The sequence below is a fragment of the Antechinus flavipes genome, chromosome 3 (genome assembly GCF_016432865.1).
Source record: "Antechinus flavipes isolate AdamAnt ecotype Samford, QLD, Australia chromosome 3, AdamAnt_v2, whole genome shotgun sequence".
NCBI lineage: Eukaryota > Metazoa > Chordata > Mammalia > Dasyuromorphia > Dasyuridae > Antechinus > Antechinus flavipes.
The window spans coordinates 562,887,094-562,907,362 of record NC_067400.1 but is presented as its reverse complement, the minus strand read 5'-3'; the positions used below and the strand labels follow the sequence as shown (position 1 = coordinate 562,907,362).

The following is a 20,269-nucleotide window of genomic DNA, read 5'->3' as shown; positions in this document are numbered from 1 at the left end:
CTTTGGACAAGTGTGAATTGTGTACGTAAGAGTGTGTGTAATATTGTGTGTGTCCGTTTGTCTGAATGTTTGTAAGCAGGAGTGTTTGTGTGTGTGTGTGTGTGTGTGTGTGTGTGTTGTGTATGTATGGATGTATATGTATGAAAGCATTATGTGTACGTGTGTAAAAGAGCTTTTCTAGTGTGCACGAGTGTGAGAGCGCAGATGTGTGTGTGTATATGTGTGTGTGCATGCGTGCGCGTGTCACTCCACTCCGGGGCTTTGTGAGAGCCGGGGCGATAGCATCAGCGGCGAGGAGGAGGGGACAGAGAGACGCGTGCAGCCCGCCCGCCAGCCCGGCAGCCGGTGCAGGTGGGAGCCCGCGCCGGAGTCGGAGCCGGAGCCGGAGCCGGAGCCCGAGCCCGAGCCCGAGCCCGAGCCGGAGCCGGAGCCGGAGCCAAAGCCAAAGCCAAAGCTGGAGCCGGAACTGGTGGTTAGGTTAAGGAAGAGCGCAGCGGAGAGCCTCGCCTAGAAGGGACCTCGGGTCGGGTCGGGGTCGGAATCGGGGTCGCCAGAGGGCGCGGAACCCGGCACCACTTGCGCAGCTGGCTGGCTGGCGGGCGGGCGCTGGCGGGCGGGCTTCCCAGTAAGATGTGCAGAGCGCAGCGGGGCGCTCCTGACTCGCAGCCCCGCTCCGGACCCGGGCTCGGTGGCCAGGAGGTGGCGGCTACGGCCGCCGTGGTGGAGACGGTGAAGGCGGCGGCGGCGGAGGCTCCCGGGCTGCGCGCCGGCTGGTAGAGCGGCCGCCCCAGGGAGCGGAGCAGCCCGCCACGGCCGCGCCCCGGGGAGGCTCGGCGCCCAACGATGACCCGTCCCTGGCGGCGTCTCCAGAGTCTGGTTTGGGAATACTGGGCCGGGCTCCTGGTTTGCGTGCTCTGGATTCAGGACTCTCGGGGAATGCCCCATGTCATCCGGATAGGTAAGGGCTCCGCTGGGCGCGCCCGTCAGCCCGCTCCCTCCCTGAATCCTAACCTGCTTCCCTCCCTGCGCCCGGGCATATTCGGCCACTCACCCACTCCCCAGCTTGGTCGAAACCCCTCGGATTGTATTGCTGTTCCTTGGGGCGGGGCGACAGGGCCAAGCAGGACTGGTGTGGGGGTGGCCAAACTGTCTCTGGGAGCTCTATCCCCATCATTTCCGCCCCGATTCAAGCCTAGGGGACTCTCCATCTATTCCCGCAAGCGGGGTCAGTGCTCAAGAGCTGTTTTCTCCCTGCCTCCGGGTCTCCCTCAGAAATAAAGTCCCCTATCCTGGCTCCTTGTCCACACTTCTCCTGACTCAGGATGGGGCTCGGGCGGACCCAGGCTCAGGGATAGTGTGTGTGTGTGTGTGTGTGTGTGTGTGTGTGTGTGTGTGTATGTGTGTGTGTGTGTATGTGTGTGTGTGTGTGTGTGTGAGAGAGAGAGAAAGAGAGAGAGTAAAGAGCCCCAATTCCGGCCCCCTTCTCACCTTCCGTACTCGGATCTTTTTGCAGGGTTAGGGACAACATGGGGACGACCTTCAAGGCTGGAATTCAAGCAATGGGCAGGGAGTCAAGATCAGGTTTTGGAGCCATAGAAATAGAGCTGGGAGGGAGTGAGAGATCGGGGGTGCAGCAAACTTCGGGCTTCTGAATGCTGGGTCGGTCACTTCTGCAGGCTTCTCTTCTCAGTGCTCACCCCCAATCTTACTGGGCCTGAGGAGCCTGGGCGGGAGACACCTCAATAGGGACATGACTATTTTGGGACCTGGACTTTTAGGCATCCCTCGGGGCAGGGCGTACAAGTGGGATCCCGCACTCGGAAGCTCAGCTCAGCCAGGCATTATCCTTGATGGAAAGCGAAGGGTTCAATCTTGCTTAGGGTCCCCCTCTACAGTTAAGGAACCATGGTGCGGAGAAAGGGAGGACAATCTGAAGTTGAGAGCATATTTCGATTTTTTTTTTAAGTTACAACAAACTAGCCTAGCCGAACAGCTTCTGGATTTCAGATGTAACCAGATTTTTGGAGAGATGGAGCTGACTATTCCTCCTATTTGTTTCTAACCATGGCAATAACTCGGGGAATCCAACTTTGTTTTTCATCTCAGCCTCCCGCTGGCCTGTCGTGGATTGCTCTGGCTTTTTGTATGTGAATGAGGGGTAAATGGTGCAATGTATAAAGGAGGAGGGAGTAGAGTGGATGCCCAGCTGGGTGCCGATGTTGCCCCAGGCCCGCGGGGAAATGGGGAATTCACAGCGTTAAGAGGTATGGCTCTGTACGGCTCTCTGACTTGGAAGTCAGTGGAAGAGCCTATTTGTTCCTCCTTTCCTCTAGAACAACATGAGGAGAGCTGAGGTGCCATAGGAATCATTTGCACCCCACTTCCTTTTTATAAGTACCTAGGAGGGGGGCCCCTGCAGCCTTGGTGTAAGTCTGGGCTCTTTGCTTTGGGCTGCCAATCGCCATTCTACATGCACTAGATTGGGAGTGGAGGAAGAGAATACTGTCTCTGTTTGACGATTGGCCTTTTAAACCTGCCAAAATCAGTGCCTCTGGACCTAACAGAAGCTTTTTCTTGGAGTTTTCCTATCTTCCTCCTCCCTTGCTCTTACCCGAGTCTAGGGACTTTTTTCTGGTATCATGGAATCTACTAGGCACATCTAAGCCACGTATAGTCCACACGTCTTATTTCTTCAAACTAGGGCCTTTCTTTGGGTTTATTTTAAGGGGTGTGTTCCAATTCAGAGGCAAGAAAGGCAGTAGGAGCGGCTATCTCATATAGCACTTTCCTTTTACCATTACTCCCCTCCTCACTTCAGAGTTAACCATTTACAGCTCTTGGGAGATGCTACTTGTCATTAGAGATTTTCTCCCCTTTTTTATCTTCCTTTATTCCCCGACAACCTCTCTGCTAAGATTTGCCCCATCAGCCAGGGAGATCCTTTCTCCCCCCCCACCCCTTTTGGTTATCCTTCTTTGAGTGTAGGTAGAAGACCTGCAGACCTTCTGCAGTGGGGTGTCCTTGGAAAGGCTGAGAAGGGGAAATAACTAGCAAGGGGTGATGGTAAGGGTGGGGAGAATCCTCACGGGGCCTCAGAGGCCAACTCACGCATTGCAGATACCACTATCTTTCCCACTTTCCCCTCTGTGTATGTGTGTGTGTGGGAGTGACAGGAGGAGGGTAGATAAAGGGTTGTTTTTGGATATGGTCTCAATCCATCTTTAGTGAACAAGCAGTTGGCCCTTTGGGTGATAACCTAAGCTTGAGGACTGTAGTACTCTGTAGGATGGGTATGCATGTGTTCTTGAGGAAGACCACAGTATAATCCAAACCACATGGATTTGGGGGAGGGAAGGATGAGGATGAAACTGGTGAGTTACTATCTAGCAAAACCTTCACCAAATATAGTAAATTGATTATCAGAGGGTATCCCTCTTCCTGCAACTAAGATGGCTGATGGGGTCAGGGACTCCCCATTGAAAAGTGGCACATCACTCAGGTCCACCAGCTTGTCTCCCCCTTCCTGGGGCTCACTATGTAATAGCGTAATTAAAGGAGGGCAAAGTATCAGCTTCTCTAATCATCTTCATATTAAGCCCTGGGATTAATTATCATGTGTCAGACCTGGCCATTCATATCCCAGGCATCCTAGTCCCGTTTTATTCTCAGCGAAGCACGGGCAGCTGAGTAGATGCCAAACGTGACTGCCAGTGAGAGTGCCAACCCTGAAAAGAAGAGGCAGTGGTTGGGGTACATTCGTAGCTTCCTGGAATGTTCTCCTGAGGAGGTTGAGCCCGACAGTGTGCCTCTACACCAGCTCTGATGGCCTTTTCAGAGAAGGAGAGAAATATACTCAACCTATATCCCAATCAACATTATCCCTAAGCGGATTTCTCCCCAGCACCCCCCCTTCAGTGACCTCATTGTCTGCATAGGTGTCGTTAAGGCTAGTCTAAAGGGAGAGGGGTCTGGTGCTGAGGTAGTGACACAGAGTGCAATTCTTGGAAACAGCTCCTCTTTGATGGCTCAGTCCTATATTGCCACTTGCTGCCTTTACACTCGGGGCTTTCCCCCCATTCAGGTTGGGGACACGAATGGAGGCTTCCTCTGCAAGTATGGAAGCAGAGTGGGCTTTGGGGCTGGAAGAGCAGCAGTTTTTACCCTTCTGTTTATTGGCCTCTTTGGGGCTTAAATTTCCGTTCAGACAGGGAGCCCGGGAGGGAGCCCTGCCGCGTGACGGAGTGTTTGAACAATCCATCTTGAATAGATGAATTGCTCTGCTCTGTCTTTTTGTAATTGTGTCTATCAGAGGAAGAGGTCAAGGCATTGATTGCTTGGATGGGTGGCAAGTAAGAAAGGAGAGTGATCGAGAGAGGAAGAGAGAGAGGGAGAGAGAGAATAATTGGATTGTAGCCCAAGGAGAAAAAAAACCCCACCATTGATTATTTCCTATGAATATGTGGAAGATATATTCTCTGTGTGATTACCAAGTGTTGATCTTTGAAGGTTTACAAGACATATTGTAGGGTATTATTATTATTAATGTCATTGTTGTTCAAATGAATCTAATCTTAATTCATTCAGCAGTTATAATGAATGGGCTGACCAGTCTAGAATGCTTCAATGATGTGTCATAGGGATCAGAATTTCCTGGTAATGTCAACTTTTGGGTCTAAATTTCTATGGTCCTTCTTAGGTCCAAAATTCTATGACTGATCTATTGGAAGGTCTATTGGGAAGAGTTCTGGGACTAGGTGTCATTTCCTCTGCTAGCACTCTGTGACCTTGGGACAATCTTTTATCCTTGCTGGGTCTCAGTTTTCAATTATGTCAAATGAGAAGGTTGAAGTAGTTCGTCCCTTTCTACTTATTGTGCTACAGTGGAAAGTTTTTTGGATTTAAATTCAGAGGACCTGGGTTCAAATATTGTTTCTGTTCATCTATTTATATGAATTTGGGCAAATAATTTAATCTTTCTGAGTCTCAGTTTGCTCTTTGATCTAGATGACCCTTTTCAGTTCTAAATTTATGAATCTAGGCTGTTCTGCGATTTCCAAGATTCTTTGCAATTGACACGCGGTGACAATTTTGATCTAAGAGAGGAATAAAGTGTTAAGCTTATGTGGCCTGATATTGTGATAAAAAGTCATGATTTCAAGGCAGGAGGCATGGAAGGCCAGGAATGATGTTCCAACACCCTTGTGGGTAATAAATTCTTTGAATGGAGCCAGAGCAAAGGAGAAAGTCTGATGCTGAGTCCAGCAGGGCTGGGCAATTGATGGAGAATGGGAGAATCCAGTCTGACTATGCTCCCTAAAATACTGACATGGAGTCAAAAAGACTGGCTGATGGCTCCTGGGCTTTTTGGATGTATGTGGGGCTCCTGCCTAAGCAAGAGTCTACTACTTGTAGACTACTAACCTGTGCATGGTCCAGGAGAGGGGGCTTCCCCCAGAAATCTTGAAGAGGCCTGCAGCTCCTCATGTCAGTTCTGCCAAATGGTCCTGAACACCCGTCTTTGAGTTCGGGAGCTGCTGCAAGTGAAACAATGAGAAATTTCTGGCGGTGACTGGCGATGCGATGAAACATCCCTGTGTAGGAGCAGACAGGAGCTGAATGAAGATCAATAGGGTTCCCCCCCTGGAAGTAAATAGCTTCAGACAAGTAGCTTCCTGCCACCTGGGAGTGGCCGAGGGGCCTTAGAAAGCATTCAATTCAGGAGTTTGTGCTTCTCCACCTACCAGCCCAGCTGCTGCTGCCAACCCCAGTCTCTACCTCCCCTTCTCCACTGTGAACTTAATTTCTTCTGTATGTGAGCCTCACACTGTGTTACATAGCTTTTTGACATCAGGGCGAACTCGTGTGTGTGTGTGTGTGTGTGTGTGTGTGTTTTGTGTATGTGTGTGTGTGCGCGCGCGCGCCATTTAAGCAAGATGAGATGGGAGAGATCAGAATTCTGAGCTGACAGGGCTCTGGGGAGTAGGTGATTTCTGGGTAGTATGATCAGGGCATTGTAGATCCCAGATCCAACACTATCTTATTCTGAGAGATTGCAGAGGATGGAGGGGGTAAGGGGAAAAGGCTCTCCATCCTCCTTCTCAAATTGGCAACTGAGAGAGTGTGGTACAGAGGAAACAGCACTAGATTTGGAGAAAACCAGGCCTTGAATCCTGGAGCAACTGTTTGCTTGCCTGTGTGACCTTTGAGCCAGTCGATTCAATTCTTTGGCCCCAATTTTACCATCTACAAATCGAGGGGGTTGGACTAAGTAATTTCTAAGGTTTTTTCAAGCTCCAAATCGGTGATCTTGTTTAAAAAAAAAAAAAAAAGCTTCTCTCTGAGGATGGATATAGCTTTTTTTTTTTTTTAACATCACCTCTCATTAGTAGAACCCTGTGGCACTCTGCAAGCTTTTCCTCTCTCCTCTGCCCCTCCCTCCCTAAGAGGAACGGTGCTGAGAATGGGGAGGAGAGAGGGAGCGACAGAGCAGCACTTCGCTGCTCACTGGAGATACAAACCTGTCTGGCTGAAAACCATAGGGATGGGTATTGGATCTGTCTGGAAATGGCCTGTTTTGATAAAGAGGGATGAAGCTGTGGTGGGTAGAATAAAGCATTAGCTGTCTTATTTGGTACTATTGGCTTGGCTTGAGAGATAGAACTTTCTTTATCTTTGGGGGGCTTGGTGAGGCCAAGTAGTGACTACCTCTTTTTGTGGTCATTTCCATCTCGGGGTCTAGCATTAGAATCTCCCCTTCTCTGGATGTCCTCCTCCTAGAACAAATTTAGGGCTGGTGGAAGGGAAGGACGCAAGCAGGCGATTTTCAATCGCATCTGATTCAGAGGCAGGGATGGCTCATCTCACTTTGTGTGGCTGGGGAGGCCTCCTGAGGTAAGAGGAGAAAGCGTGTGAGAAGAACAATCCTGAACAAGGTGTGGGATTTTCCCTGGATAGCTAGCTAGTTGCGTGTGGCAGGACTCTGAGCCGCGGAAGCGGCAGGCATTGAAAGGGAGCGGCAGATGGCTGGCTGGCGTCTCTGGAATACCTCCGTTTTTCCAGCGCTGATTCCCCGCAGACAGCGGCAGAGGGCAGTGTGCTTCGGCTACGGTGCTCCAGCCTTCCGCACACCTTGTGATGGCGAAGCCCCCGAACGTGTTCCCAGAGGGGTGCTGGAGGCTCTCCGTTATGTTTTAAAGGGGGATTCAGGGGTTTTGAGCCAGCGTCTGAGTATGAGCTGCGGCAGTGGTTTCCTGGTCAACGAGCTCGATGGGTGTATCCCTCCTCTCTTCTCCCCAAACCCGCAAACTAAAACAAAACCAAAAAAATCCAAGCACCAGTTAAATGGAAAAAGCCTGAGAGAACGACTCTAGAATCCAGTGCAGCTTCTGTATAATCAAGGAATTGAACTGATGAGTTCTTTGAGTTCCGTTCACAGTATGGTTCTGTTATTTATTACCTTTGTCATCTCTGACAATTTGCTTGACCTCCCTTTACCTCACTTGGCTTTGAAGATGTCTTCTTGGGTCTTTTATTCTGAAGGACATTTCCAAAAAAGGTTTTCTGAGAGGTATTGTAGCACCTTATAGAAGCATAGAATTAAAACTGGAAGAAATCTTACAAGATTACCCTGTTCTACCTCATCACTTACAAAAAAAAGGAAACTGAGGTGGAGGGAGCCACAGTCAAATTGTTTGACCAAGGGCCATACAAGTAGCAGAGCAAAGATTTAAAGCTAGATGCTTTGATGCTCCATCCAACATCCTTTGCATGGTGTCACATTGTTCCAGCCTTTGCTTATGCTATTCTAAGCAGTATTCAAGCTACTAGGTTCTTCTTTCTTTTCAGAAATTTAAGGTTGCCTTGATCTGCCAGTCAGTCAGCCAATCAAGTATTTATTAAGTTCTTACTATGTGTTAGACATTGTGCTAAGTACTGGGAATACAAAGACAAAAAAAAACCATAGTCTATTCTCAAGGAGCTCAGTTTAAGTAGGAAAGAAACATATAAATAACTATACATGCAACACACATGGATATTTCATACACTATATTAAAATATGCTGTGTGTCATAATAATCTGCATTATTATATATTGCATATGGTATATATGTTAAATGCAAGGCAGACTCAGATGGAAGGTATTAGCAGCAGAAGTATCAGGAAAGGTCTCTTGTAGAAGATGATATTTGAGCTTGATAGTCAAGTTAGGGAAATTAATAAATGGAAGTGAGCACAACCCATGCATGGATTTGATAAAATTATAGAATCTTGAAATCAGAAAGGATCATTGAGGTTATCAGTCTCTATCTGAAGCATGAATCAATAGGACAATTGGCAACAATTGCCCAAAGATATGGTTCAGGATTTCAGGTTCTGTTCTAACTCCAAATCCAGCACTCTCTACCCTGTGACTCTTAGTTGCCTATAAGATAATGAGAAGAGATGATAAAAAAAAAAAACCCCATAAAGTCATTAGCAGTGATTAAATAATCCAGGGACTTTGTCTCCTTCCTGCTTTCTGCATAGGAGTGGAAGTCCAAATTCTAAATCTTAGATCTAGATGGTCTTGCTGGGTACTTTGTTAGCCATGGTAATCTCAGTGTCCTGCCTGAATGATAATGATTGATAATACTAATAGCTAAAATTTATGTATTGATTTAAAGTATACAAAATGTTTCACAAAAATCTCACTTGATCATTTCAACAACACTGAGTAAAATACTATTGCTATTCCATTTTACAGATTATGAAGCTGAATCTGAGCAGGGTTAAGCTAGTAAATGTCTGAGGCAGGATTCAAATTCAGAACTTTCTGACTCTAGACTTAGCACCCTATACACCATGACACTTAATTGAATCCCTTGTTCTTTCGGCCACACTAGGATATTTCTCAAAAAGTGGTCAGGGAGTGGCATTTAGAAACCCTTTAGGAAAAAGAAAGAAATGGAGAAACATATCAAGGGTTGCCAGGGTCAGAGTCTGGAAGGTTTTTTTTTAAACATATTATAAGTGTATATATGTAGGTTGAATTGCATTGATTGATCTTCAGTCACAGCTAACTTTTGGGGGACTCTGTTATGCTCCTCCAGACATCAAAGGATTTTGCTCTCTGTCCTCACCTAAATGTTTGTAGAAGGAAGTTTCAGGGAATCTTCCATTCCCAGAATTCTCAGAGCTAGCTTGAGTTTCTCTCCTTTACCCATTAGCCTGTGAACCTGCTGGCTTGAAACCAATATCTAAATAGAGAAGTCCTTGGATGAAATAAACACATTACATAGCAAGGAAAGGACCTAGACTATGAATGGAAGAAGTAAACATAGTTACACTATATCTGTTCTTCACTGAGTCTTTAATCAGGAAAGTCCTATGGAAGATGAGAGAAGGGGAGATTGTTCCCCTGAGTACTTAAGATCAGCCATAGTTTTAGGGTGAAGGGACTTGAGAGAAAAAATCTTAGCATGGTAGACTATCAAAGCTGACAGAAACCTCAGAGGAATATAGTCCAATAGTCTTTTAGACGTATGAAATAACTCTACAATGTCCCCAACATAGCTAATCAAATCATAAATGGAAACCTCTGGAAAGAGAGTTCACTGCCTTACAAGGCAGCTCACTCTATTTTTGAATACCTCAGGAATTTTTTCCCCTAATATTCCAACTTCTTCACAATTGCTTCAAGTTGTTTCCTTTCAAGACAAGCAGAAGACATTTTATCTTTCTTCCCTATGGAAGGCTGCTTGTTAGATATTTCGAGTCATTCTCAATTTCCTAAATAGGTCCGTATATAGCATGGTATTCACCTCTATGCTCTCTCCGAGGCAGCTAGATGGTATCATTGTTAGAGTACTAAGTCTGGAATCAGCAAGATTTGACTTCAAATCTGACGTCAAATACTTACTAGCTGTGTGACTGTGGGTGAGACACTTAGCTTCAGTTTCCTCAACCATAAAGTAGAAATAATAACAGCACCTACTTCCCAGGATTGTTATGAGGAACAAATGAAATAATATTTGTAAAGCATTTCCTTTCCTTCTTTTCTTCCTTCCTTCCTCCCTTTTTCTTTTCTTCTTTTCTTCCCTTTCCTTCTTTCCTTCCTTCCCCCTTCATTCTTTTCTCCTTCCTTTCTCCTTCTCTCTTTCCTCCTTTCCTTCTTCTCTTCCTTCCTTCCTTCCTTCCTGTAATATCCAGACTGGCTCCCTGGAGGAGAGTTCTTCAGGATTAGTCAGAGTCAGGATTAATCAAAATTCTTGATCTTTAGGGGGAGAAGTGAAGGAGGCAGACAAGTTGCCATGTGGCGTGCCAGAGATGTATCCTCGATTCTGGAGTCTGGAGTCTCCAGCTTCTCTCCTCCTTGTCCTGCAGCCAAGTGCCTCTGACTTCTTTCTCCTCTGCCTACCAATCCTTACCTACAATTATCTCACCCCCAAACATTCAGCAAACACCAATGGTGAGGAGAGCCAAGGCATCACCATCTTATCTAAATATGTATATAGAGCCATTATCTCACATTGAATAGGTAATTAGTCTTACATGTTCAGCCCTTTACACTTCCTTCCTTCCTTCCTTTCTTCCTTCTCTCTTCTTAACATGTAGTTTGCTGACACCACAGAAGCATAGTATCTTAGATAGAGGTGACACTTTAGAGATCATCTGATCCAAATTCCTTTCATTTGAATCATCCACTTGGAAATGGACAAAGAGCTCCAAATGGGTTCTGACAGATCTGTCTTCTCCCTCCCTGCTTTGAACCTTATATTTTTATTAGTACAGTCATTTGATCTTTTAGGGCCTCTATGCCACATCATTTTCTTCTATTAAGCTTGTGGTTCACTAACTCTCCACTACCACCACCCCTCCCCACCCCAACCAGGTACTTTTCATTTGAACTATTCTCTGTTCTAATGTTATAGCAGTTCCATCTTACATTTACATGATTGACTTTTTGAATCTCAGTGTAGAAGTTTGCATTTTCCCCTTTTCATTTCATCCTTCTTAGTTTCATTCTGTTGATTTTTTTTTTTTGTGGATTTTAACTCTGCCATAAGATATGTTAATGATCCCTTTCAGCTTCATGTCAACTGCAAATTTATTAAGCATATCATTTATACCTCCATCCAAGGCATAAGCAACAGTTTTGAACAGGCCAGTGCAAAGACATGTGACAATAAAGGTTTCTCCCAGTTGCCATGGATCCATTAATCACTGCTCTTTGGGCACAGTCTTTTAGACATTTCTAAGCCCACCTAGCTGCATTATCATGGAATACATACCTCTCCAGCTTGTCCACAAAGATTTTTTGAAAAACTCTGTCAGTTATTGGGCTGAAAGATAATGACTGCAGTTAGTGGTATATTCCAAATGGACCAGTTAGGTCGTTCCAGTAGGTGGGTCAATTTTCAGGGATGCTCTAATGTGTTAGCTCAAGGTAGTGTTGTTCTGTATTTATCTCATGTCTCTGGCCCATGGGGCACTGTTTCCTCTTCACATTTCCAGCATTTTAATTGAAATGCATTTTGCATGTGCTCCAGAGCTGGGAAGCCCGTCTCCTGTCTGCTGTGGGAGTCTCCTTCTGGGACTTTGTTAGGCAAGTCCCGATTATTTTCTTTTTTGAATTTCTTCCTGGTGCAGAATGGATGGATCCCCTGAGGGGTCAATGAGGAGACAGTGACACTCAGAGGGGCACTGGCGAAGGGTTGGTCCCCGAGAGGCAGGAACTCCGGAGTTCCATTGGGAACTATCAGGTAAGGAGGCCATTAGCAAAAAATTGAGGAGGAGAGTGTCCCTATGGTAATGATATAGATAGGAGATAATGAGATGGAGGGAAGTCCAGGGGGAGTGGTAGAGGTGGCTGAGAAGCCTTTGGTGCCATACTGAATGGTGGCTGACAGAGAAGATGGAAAGAAAAGGGAGACAGAAGGAGATAAGATTCTAGGGAATGTGAAGAGGATTCCAATCCACAGGAAACAATTAAACCTTGCCCTATTAAAATAGCTTGATGCAGACATTAAGAGAAAGGCAACAGAAGGGAGAGCTTGCTGAGTTCTTGTAGCCACTGAAAAGAAAGGGTCCTTAATGTGGAAATTTGGAAAGAGTCTTGTGACCAAAGAATCTAGAATTGAAAAAAAACCTCAGGGCTGATCTCCTTATCTTACATAGGAGGAAACTGAGTCTCAGAGAGTTTAAATGAATTGCCCAATGATGTGGTGATTGTAATGGGGCAGACCCAGATGGCAAGCCTACATTGTCTAACTCTAAAGCTAGCTCACATATCCCATACCCTCCCTTGCTTTGAAGTGTCAAATTATATTTTAACTAAAAGACTGAAGAATTCATTGGGGAAAGCAGGATCTGGTAACTAGTACCACTTTTTTTCTTTTGCTGTGTATAATTTTTTTCCTTCCCTTTGACTTGGAATCTTTTGATTTCAGACTTGGAATGAACTTTAGCAAGAGGTCATCTAGCTCAACATTCTTCCTTTGGCAGGAACCTCCTTTACAACATTCCCTAGGTGATCATTCAGATGATGCTGGAATATTTTCAGGGATGGAGACTTCACCATCTCCCAAGGAAGTCTGTTCCATTGTTGAGTGGTACTAATGTCTGATAAACATTCTTCTTTATAGTGAATTGAAATTTGTCTCCTTTTAAGGAAAACGCCCATGTCTTATACATATGAATTATTTACTAGTCACATCTCTCTAATCCTGTACATGTGCAATTGATTTTTTTAAACTTAAGTGTAGGGCTTTATATTTAGCCATAAACTTAATTAATTTGGTTATCATTATAGTCTTTCAGGATCTTTTGGAATCCCACCCCGTTATTCAATTTGTTAGTTATCTCTTGGCCTTTTGCTAGTTGCAGATTTTTATGTGCATACCATCTCTACCTTCAACCAAGCAATTAATAATAATATATTTTATTAAATGAAAAGAAAAGGTCAAGGACATGTCAGTCTTTGGGGTTGTTGTTGTGAAGTCATTTTTCAGGTATGTTTGATTCTCTGTGATCCCTTTGGAGTTTTCTTGGCAGAGGTACTAAGTGGTTTGCCATTTCATTCTCCAGCTTACTTCACAGATAAGGAAACTGAGGCAGAGTAAAATGACTGGCCCAGGGTCATATGTATTTGTATGCATTTGGGACGAGCTTGAACTAGGGAAGATGAGTCTTGCTGACTTGAGTACCAGCATCCTATCCATTGCACCACCTAGTGGCTGAATAACAAGTCCAAGAAATGATATTTTCCTTAAAGTATTCTACATTCCACTTGGATTATAAGAGGAAACAGATGAAGAGTTCAAGAAACAAGTTATAGGGCGGCCATGGCTGCATGATATAGGAAGCTTCAATTATTTAGACATTTGATGTAGAATTCTCTCTCTTTCTCTTTGTTTCTTCTGTCTCTCCCTCTTGCCAAAAGTAAGTCAACTAATTGCCTTTCTTGGCTTGCTGTAATAATCAAAAGATAGAGGAACCAATGAGAAGATTTGCTACTCTAGAACTGATTCTTACCAACAAGGATGGTTGTTTAAAGGGAAATGATGGGAACCTTGAGGTGAAATGATCACTTTCTTACATTTTGTGATAGAAAAAAGAAAATCTGGATCTTGCATGAAATCCACTTTAGATTTTTAGAGAGAAGATAGAAAAGAGTTCAGAGAAGGAATAGATAGGATCCTCTTGCCTAAAATTCTGTAAAGGAAGTCTACTGAGGGTTAGGTACTTACCAAGAATGAAACTTAGCAGACACAAAGAGAAATTATCCTGTTGGGAAGCAAAGGGAGAAGTTGTTTAAAGAGATCAAAGTGGATGCAGGTGAATTTAGCTTTATGAGATATATATGAGAAAAAAAGCATACAAGAAACTATATGAACTGATACAAAGTAAAATAATAACTGGGAGAGAGCATTGTAACAGAGTTACTGTAACACTATAGGAAAAGTTATAATAATGATTAATTGTGAAAGACTTGGCTACTCTGATCCACACAGTGATCCAAGATAAGTGCGAAGGACTCATGATGAAAAAATGCTATACACCTCCAGACAGAAAACTGATAAACTGTGTGCAACTGTGTGCAAACTGAAGTATAATTTTCTAGTTTTCTTTATTTTTTTTGTTTCTGCAATATGGTTAATATGGAAATGTTTTGCATGATTTCACATATACAGTTGATATATTTTTTCTTGTCTTCTCAGTGGAGGGGTAAAGGGAGGAGAGAAAATTTGAATCTCAAAATTTGAAAGCAAATTGCATTGAACAAAATTTGAAAATTGAGCAAAAATAGTCATTTAAAAAATACATATGGGAATATGGAAATAAAGGTAAGTAATGGAGGTTGAGTCCAAAAGCATACAGTGGTCCTATAATAAAGATATCAAGAGTGCTAAAGTTTAGAATGTATTGAGATTGGCAAGGAAACTTAAAGACATGATACTATAATCCTATGACAAAAGGGTTATTAATTATTATTTTTAAAAGTTCTGTTGGGTGGAGGAGGGGGAAGTAAAGATTACTGCAGTTCTACTGAGAGTGGATGGGACAATTATAATGGATGTTAGAAAGAAGGTTCAACTCTTTCAAGGCAAATTATTTTTATGTAAGAAATGACAGAAAAAAACAAGACTAATAGTTGAAATCTACAACTTGAGAGGATACCTTATTGTCACTGATAAATTCAAATCATTAAGCCCAGATGAATTATATCCCAACATCTTGAAAGAAGTAGCATATGTGATTTTAGAATAGGATGGGTGCTGCAAAGTTGACAAAGGGTAGATGTTCTAAATACCAAAAAAAGGTAAAAGGAAGAGAGCTATAAATTGTAAACCAAAGAGATTATCTTCCATTCTTGACAAAATTCTAAAAAGTATTATTAAAAGGATGGTTCACAAGCACCTAGAAAAGGAAGCAGTGATCACTAAGTGTCCATGTTACTCAATCAAGAAGAGGTCATACCAGACTCACTTTATTTTCTTTTTTGGTAGTTTGTTGATATATTGGGGAAGGCATTATTATATAGTTTACTTGGATTTGAATAATGCATCTGATAAAAATGTCTCGTGCCATTGTTGTGGACAAGATGCAGAGATGCAGGAGACACTATTTAGGATAGTGGATAAAATGTCGTTAATGACTTGATGTCAACTGGAAAAGGGATCTCCAATGGAATTCACTAAGGATAAAGGTTTGAGGCTGGGCTGTTTAATATTTTCATCAGTGACTTGAATTAAAGGCATAGATGTGATACCAATTTTTTAAGTGACACAAAACTAGGAAGTACCAAAAACACACTGAATGACAGCCAGGATCCAAAGTGTTCTTGATAGCATAGAATATTGGGCCAGATTTTGGGATAGGGACCGGTCTGATGATTTCATTAGCATAAGGCACTCTCTTCCCTATCAAACTGCAAGGTGATCATAATGTTATGTTTGATTGTGGTGACCCACTTTAAGGAAGGACATTGACAATAAGCTCGAGAGCAAACTGAGAAGGTCAGCCAAAGGGGTAAAGGGCCATGCCCTATGAGGATTAGTTGAAAGCACAGGGGATATTTAGCCTGTAGAGGCTAAAGAGAAGAAGAGAAGGCTTAGGGAAGACTCAATAGCTGTTTTCAAGTATTTGACATTAAGTACTTACTTTGTATCAGGCCATTATGCGAAGTACTGAGTTTACAAATATAGGCAAACAGAAATATATTTATTCTCATTAAAATTATAATCTAATGGGGGGGGGGGCAGTGCATCTAAGGGAGCTGAAAAGGTGAAGATAAAGGTACCTGAGTGTGGTATTGGATTTCAGAAAATCAGAAGCACAGAAGCTTGACCAGTGTCCCCAAAACAGGGGCCTCAGGAAAATTATACTTTTTCTATAATTTATTGAGATCTGTCTAGAGCATTAAGAAGTTAACTTGTCAAGAGTCACACAGCCATAATGCATCGAAGTCATGGCTTGAAGTCAGGTCTTCTTTCTTTTAAGATTGACTTCCTATTCTCTACCCTACTTTGGACCATTTCTGATCAATTGAAATTCAGTGGGGATAAATGCATGTCTTCCATTTGGGTTAAAAAATGAGCTTTACAAGTACAAGATGAGGGAAGCATGACTAGACAGATTTATCTTTTTCTGAAAAAAATCTGTAGGTTTTAGTGGCCTGTTAGCTCACTCAACAGAATGGTGTCACAACTAAAAAAAAGTGAATTTCATTTTGGTCTTAGTATCTAGGAATCTCCTCTATGCTTTCTTCCTTATCAAACTGCAATGTGATCATAGTATTATGTTTGATTGGGTAAACCATTTAGGGAGGGACATTGATAATAAGCTGAAGAACAAACTGAGAAGGCCAGCCAGAGAGGTAAAGGGCCATGCCCTATGAGGATTGGTTGAAAGCATAGAGGGTATTTAGCCTGTAGAAGAGAAGGCTTAGGGAAGACTCAATAGCTGTTTTCAAGTATTTGACATGCATCTTGGAGAAGGATTATTGGTGTTTTTTTTAGCCCCAGAGGGCAAAACTAGAGTAATGAGTGAAAGTTGGAGAGAGGCAGATAGCTTAACAAAAGAAAACATTTCCTAATTATTAGAGCTATTCCTGGGAGTAAATGGGCTGCCTTGAGATAACTTGGATTTCTCTGGTAGAAGTTCTCAGGTCGGGCGTGAATGACTACTTTCAGTCCCAGGGAGGTCATACAGTAGATTTTTGGTCGTATGTAGGTAGGGCTAGTTGGCCTCTGAGGTCCCTTTCAATCCTAGGATTCTGTGATTTTGTAACATGCTGAAATGGGCTTTGGAGGCATTCAAGGAAAGAGGTAAAAAATATCCAACTTACAAAAATAGTCAGTTACAGAACCCAGGGGTCCCATAGTGGGACCCCCTGTACTGACTGTAAAAGAACAAGCCCCAGACTTCCTAGAGAAATGAGACTAAGTAAGTTCCTCTCCCATCAGGCTTCCAGCTGGCCTCGGGCTCCCTGGTGGAGCACTCCATCTGGATTACAGGAGCCCCATTACTGCCAGCAGGTGTAGTTCCCCTGCTTAGCTTCCATAGTCTGCATCTTTCCTTGTTTCTGAGAAAATGTGTTATATCCTGGTTTTTGGAGGCCATTACTGTGCCATACAGATCAAAGTTTGCCCATCCCTGTCTTCATAGTAACACCTGGAAGCTTTAAGATTCACTGTATCCATCATGTAGTATTTTGTAGCTGTTCTTTCTCATAGTCATCATCTTAGAACTGGCTCTTGATCATTTCCATAATCTCCTTGCCAATCCACTGCTGTCTCTACCCTTCAGCTCCCTCTTTGCAATCTCTTACCAGAGACTTTTCTTGCTCTCCTCAGTTGCTTGTGCTAATCTTATCCCAAATATTATGTATCTATACATATTATCCAAGCAGTTAGGTGGTGTAATGGTTAGAGTGCCAGGCCTGGAGTCAGCAAAACCTGAGTTCAAATGTGGCTTCACATTTGGCTGTTTATTATTATTATTTTACACACGAGGAAACTGATGGATCCTAGAGAGTGATCCTAAGTGATCTGTCCAGGATCCTAGAGATAATAAATGTCCAAAGCAGAATTTGAACTCAGGTCTTTCTGACTTCAAGACCTGGTAACCCACACTGTTATTTAAGTGAAACTTGAACCCTGGTCTTTTTTTTTTTTTTTTTTTGGCCTCAAGCCTAGCTTTTTCTACTATAATACAACACCTTTCAAAAACATCCAAATCCAAGCCCCTGGCTCTATATGCATATTACCTATAGTCCAAATTCCATTTACAGATGATGAAAAGAAATTGCAGAGGGATGAGATGACTTGTCTACAGTAACACAAAGAGGATATTTGTATCTGGTTCTTGTAGTATCTAAGTCCACTGTCTTATGCATAACTACAATATGATACCTCTCAATACCCTAATGTGAAGCAAAATAAAACAAAATTCCTTGGCATTATATGGTGCTTAAAGGGTCATAAAGTTTATGTTATACCCATTTTGCAGCTGAGGAAACTGAGGCTCAGAATAAAGATTCAAATCCAGATCTCACTTGCTTTTTAACATTTGAACTTTACCACAATACTCCATTATGCCTTCCTAGTACAAAAGTACACAATGATCTGGACCAACATACATAGTTCTCATAAAGGAAGGCCTGTTCCATGTATCAGCTTGTCCAGGTAATAATTCTCTATTGTATGTGTATAAGGATATATGTACACACACATGCATATATATATACATTATATACATATATGTATATATACACATAGAGAAACTTACCTATTTAATTAAACCAAATTCTAGATTTTTGTGGGTGCATGTACACGAGAGAGAGAGAAAAGAGATGAGATAGAGAAACTGAGACGAGAAAGACAAAGATAGATATAGGGATACAGAGAGACAGAGAAGAGACAGAAGGAGGGGAGAGAGACAGACAGACACAGAGAAAGATGGGGAGACACAGAGAGACAGAGACAGACAGATAAACAGCTGGTCAACCAGAGGGGAGAGAGAGAGAGAGAGAACCAAAAAAAAAAACACAGAGAGGCAAAGAAAAGACAGATATATGGAGGGAAGAGAGACAGAAACAGATACAGAGAAAGACAGAAAGACAGACAGAGAGGCAGAGATAGATAAACAAGCAGTCAGCCAAAAAGAGAAAGCAAGATGGGGGAAGGATAGAAGGGAAAGGGAAGGAGGGAAGGAAGGAGGAAGAGAGGGAAAGAGGAAGAGGGAGAGAGAGCGCCCACTCCTGAATCAGTTCTAATCATCTTCATCTCTGTGCAAGCCTAGGTAGGAACTTCTCTACTTATATCAGAACCCCGAGGATCCTATGGCTGGGGAACTTCAATAAGCTGTCTGCATGGGTTGTAATCAGTTTTCCCCCATATTTCTCCTCATGGGAGTAAGGCAGCCATGAGGCCAGATGGCCTGAAGCTTGCCTCATAGGACCAAAGAATGCCCTAGGGTATCTCCTGGTGAAGCCTGAGGAGTCTTGGAATCTTGAGGCTCTTTCCTTTCCAGGTAAACAGGTGTTTCATGTGGGGGATGTGGGAGGAAGAGAGAGAGAGAGAGAGAGAGAGAGAGAGAGAGAGAGAGAGAGAGAGAGAGAAACAAGAGAGAGAGAGAGAGAAGCAGAGAGACAGAGACAGAAACAGAAAAACAGAGAAAAGAAAAGGAGGAAGATGAGACAGAGGGAGACAGACAGAGACAGAGAGAGAAAGAGAAACAGAGAGACAGAGAAAGGAGAAGGAGGAAGAAGGAGGGAGAAAGAAAAGAGAGAAAGAGAGACAAACAGAAACAGAAAGTGGGAGACAGAGAGAGAGGCAGAAGCAGAGACAGAGAGAGACAGAGAAAGAGAAAGAGAAAGGAGAAGGAGGAGGAGAGAGAGAAAAAAGAGAGGCAGAGGGACAGAGAGATATAAAAAGAGAGGGACACAGAATGAGAAAGAGAGATAGAGAAACAGAGAGACAGAGAAAGGAGAATGAGGAGGAAGAAGAGAGAGAGGAGACAGATAGACAGAGACAGGAAAACAGAGAAAGGAGGAGAGGAGGAAGAGAGAGAAGAGAGAGAGAGACAGAGAGAAAAACAGACACAGACAAAGACAGACAAGACAGACAATTAGCGACAGAGAGATAGACAGAGAGGGGGAGAGAGAGAGAGAGACAGAGAGAATAAGAATGAGATAAAGACAGCAAGAGGAAGAGAGAGAGAGAGACAGACATGGAAAAATAGACAGAGACAGAAACAAAGGACAGAAAAGAGGAGGAGGAGAAAGAAGAGAGAGACAGAATCAGGCAGAGGGAGATAGAGAGACAGACAAAGAAAGAGAAAGAGACACAGAAAGAAGGAGGAGAAAGGAGAGAGAGAGAGAAAAGAAAGAGAGATAGAGAGAGACAGACAGAAACAGAGAGAGGAGACAGAGGGAGAGACAGAGAAAGAGAAAGGGAGAGCCAGAAAGACAGAGAAAGGAGGAGAAAGAAGGAGAAAGAGCAGAGAGAGAGGCAGAGAGACAGACAGAGATAGAAAGAGAGAGGGAGATTGAGAAAGAAACAGAGACAGAGAAAGGAGAAGGAGGAAGGAGATAGAGAAAGGAGAAGGAAGGAGACAGAGAGAAGAGAGAGATAGAGAGAGGGAGACAGAAGGGAAGATAGAGAAAGAACCCGAGACAGAGAAAGAAGGAGGAGGAGGAAGGAGAGAGAGAGAAGAGAAAAGACAGAGAGACAGAGAGAGAGCGCACGCACATGTGGGAAGTCGCTGCCAGCTCTGCCGTTTTTCCT

The 20,269-nt window shown here is 43.4% G+C and overlaps 1 protein-coding gene across 2 annotated transcripts in view; it reads left to right on the top strand.

The window, feature by feature from the left end:
• The first annotated feature begins 371 nt into the window (after window positions 1-371).
• The window catches only part of GRIK3 (glutamate ionotropic receptor kainate type subunit 3), a 323,335-nt gene continuing 303,437 nt past the window's right edge, over window positions 372-20,269 (top strand). For both annotated transcript variants that reach the window (XM_051987712.1, XM_051987711.1), the window contains exon 1: window positions 372-958. In XM_051987712.1, the coding sequence (XP_051843672.1) occupies window positions 844-958 (115 nt within the window). In that variant the 5' untranslated portion in view covers window positions 372-843. The remainder of the gene's footprint in view (window positions 959-20,269) is intronic.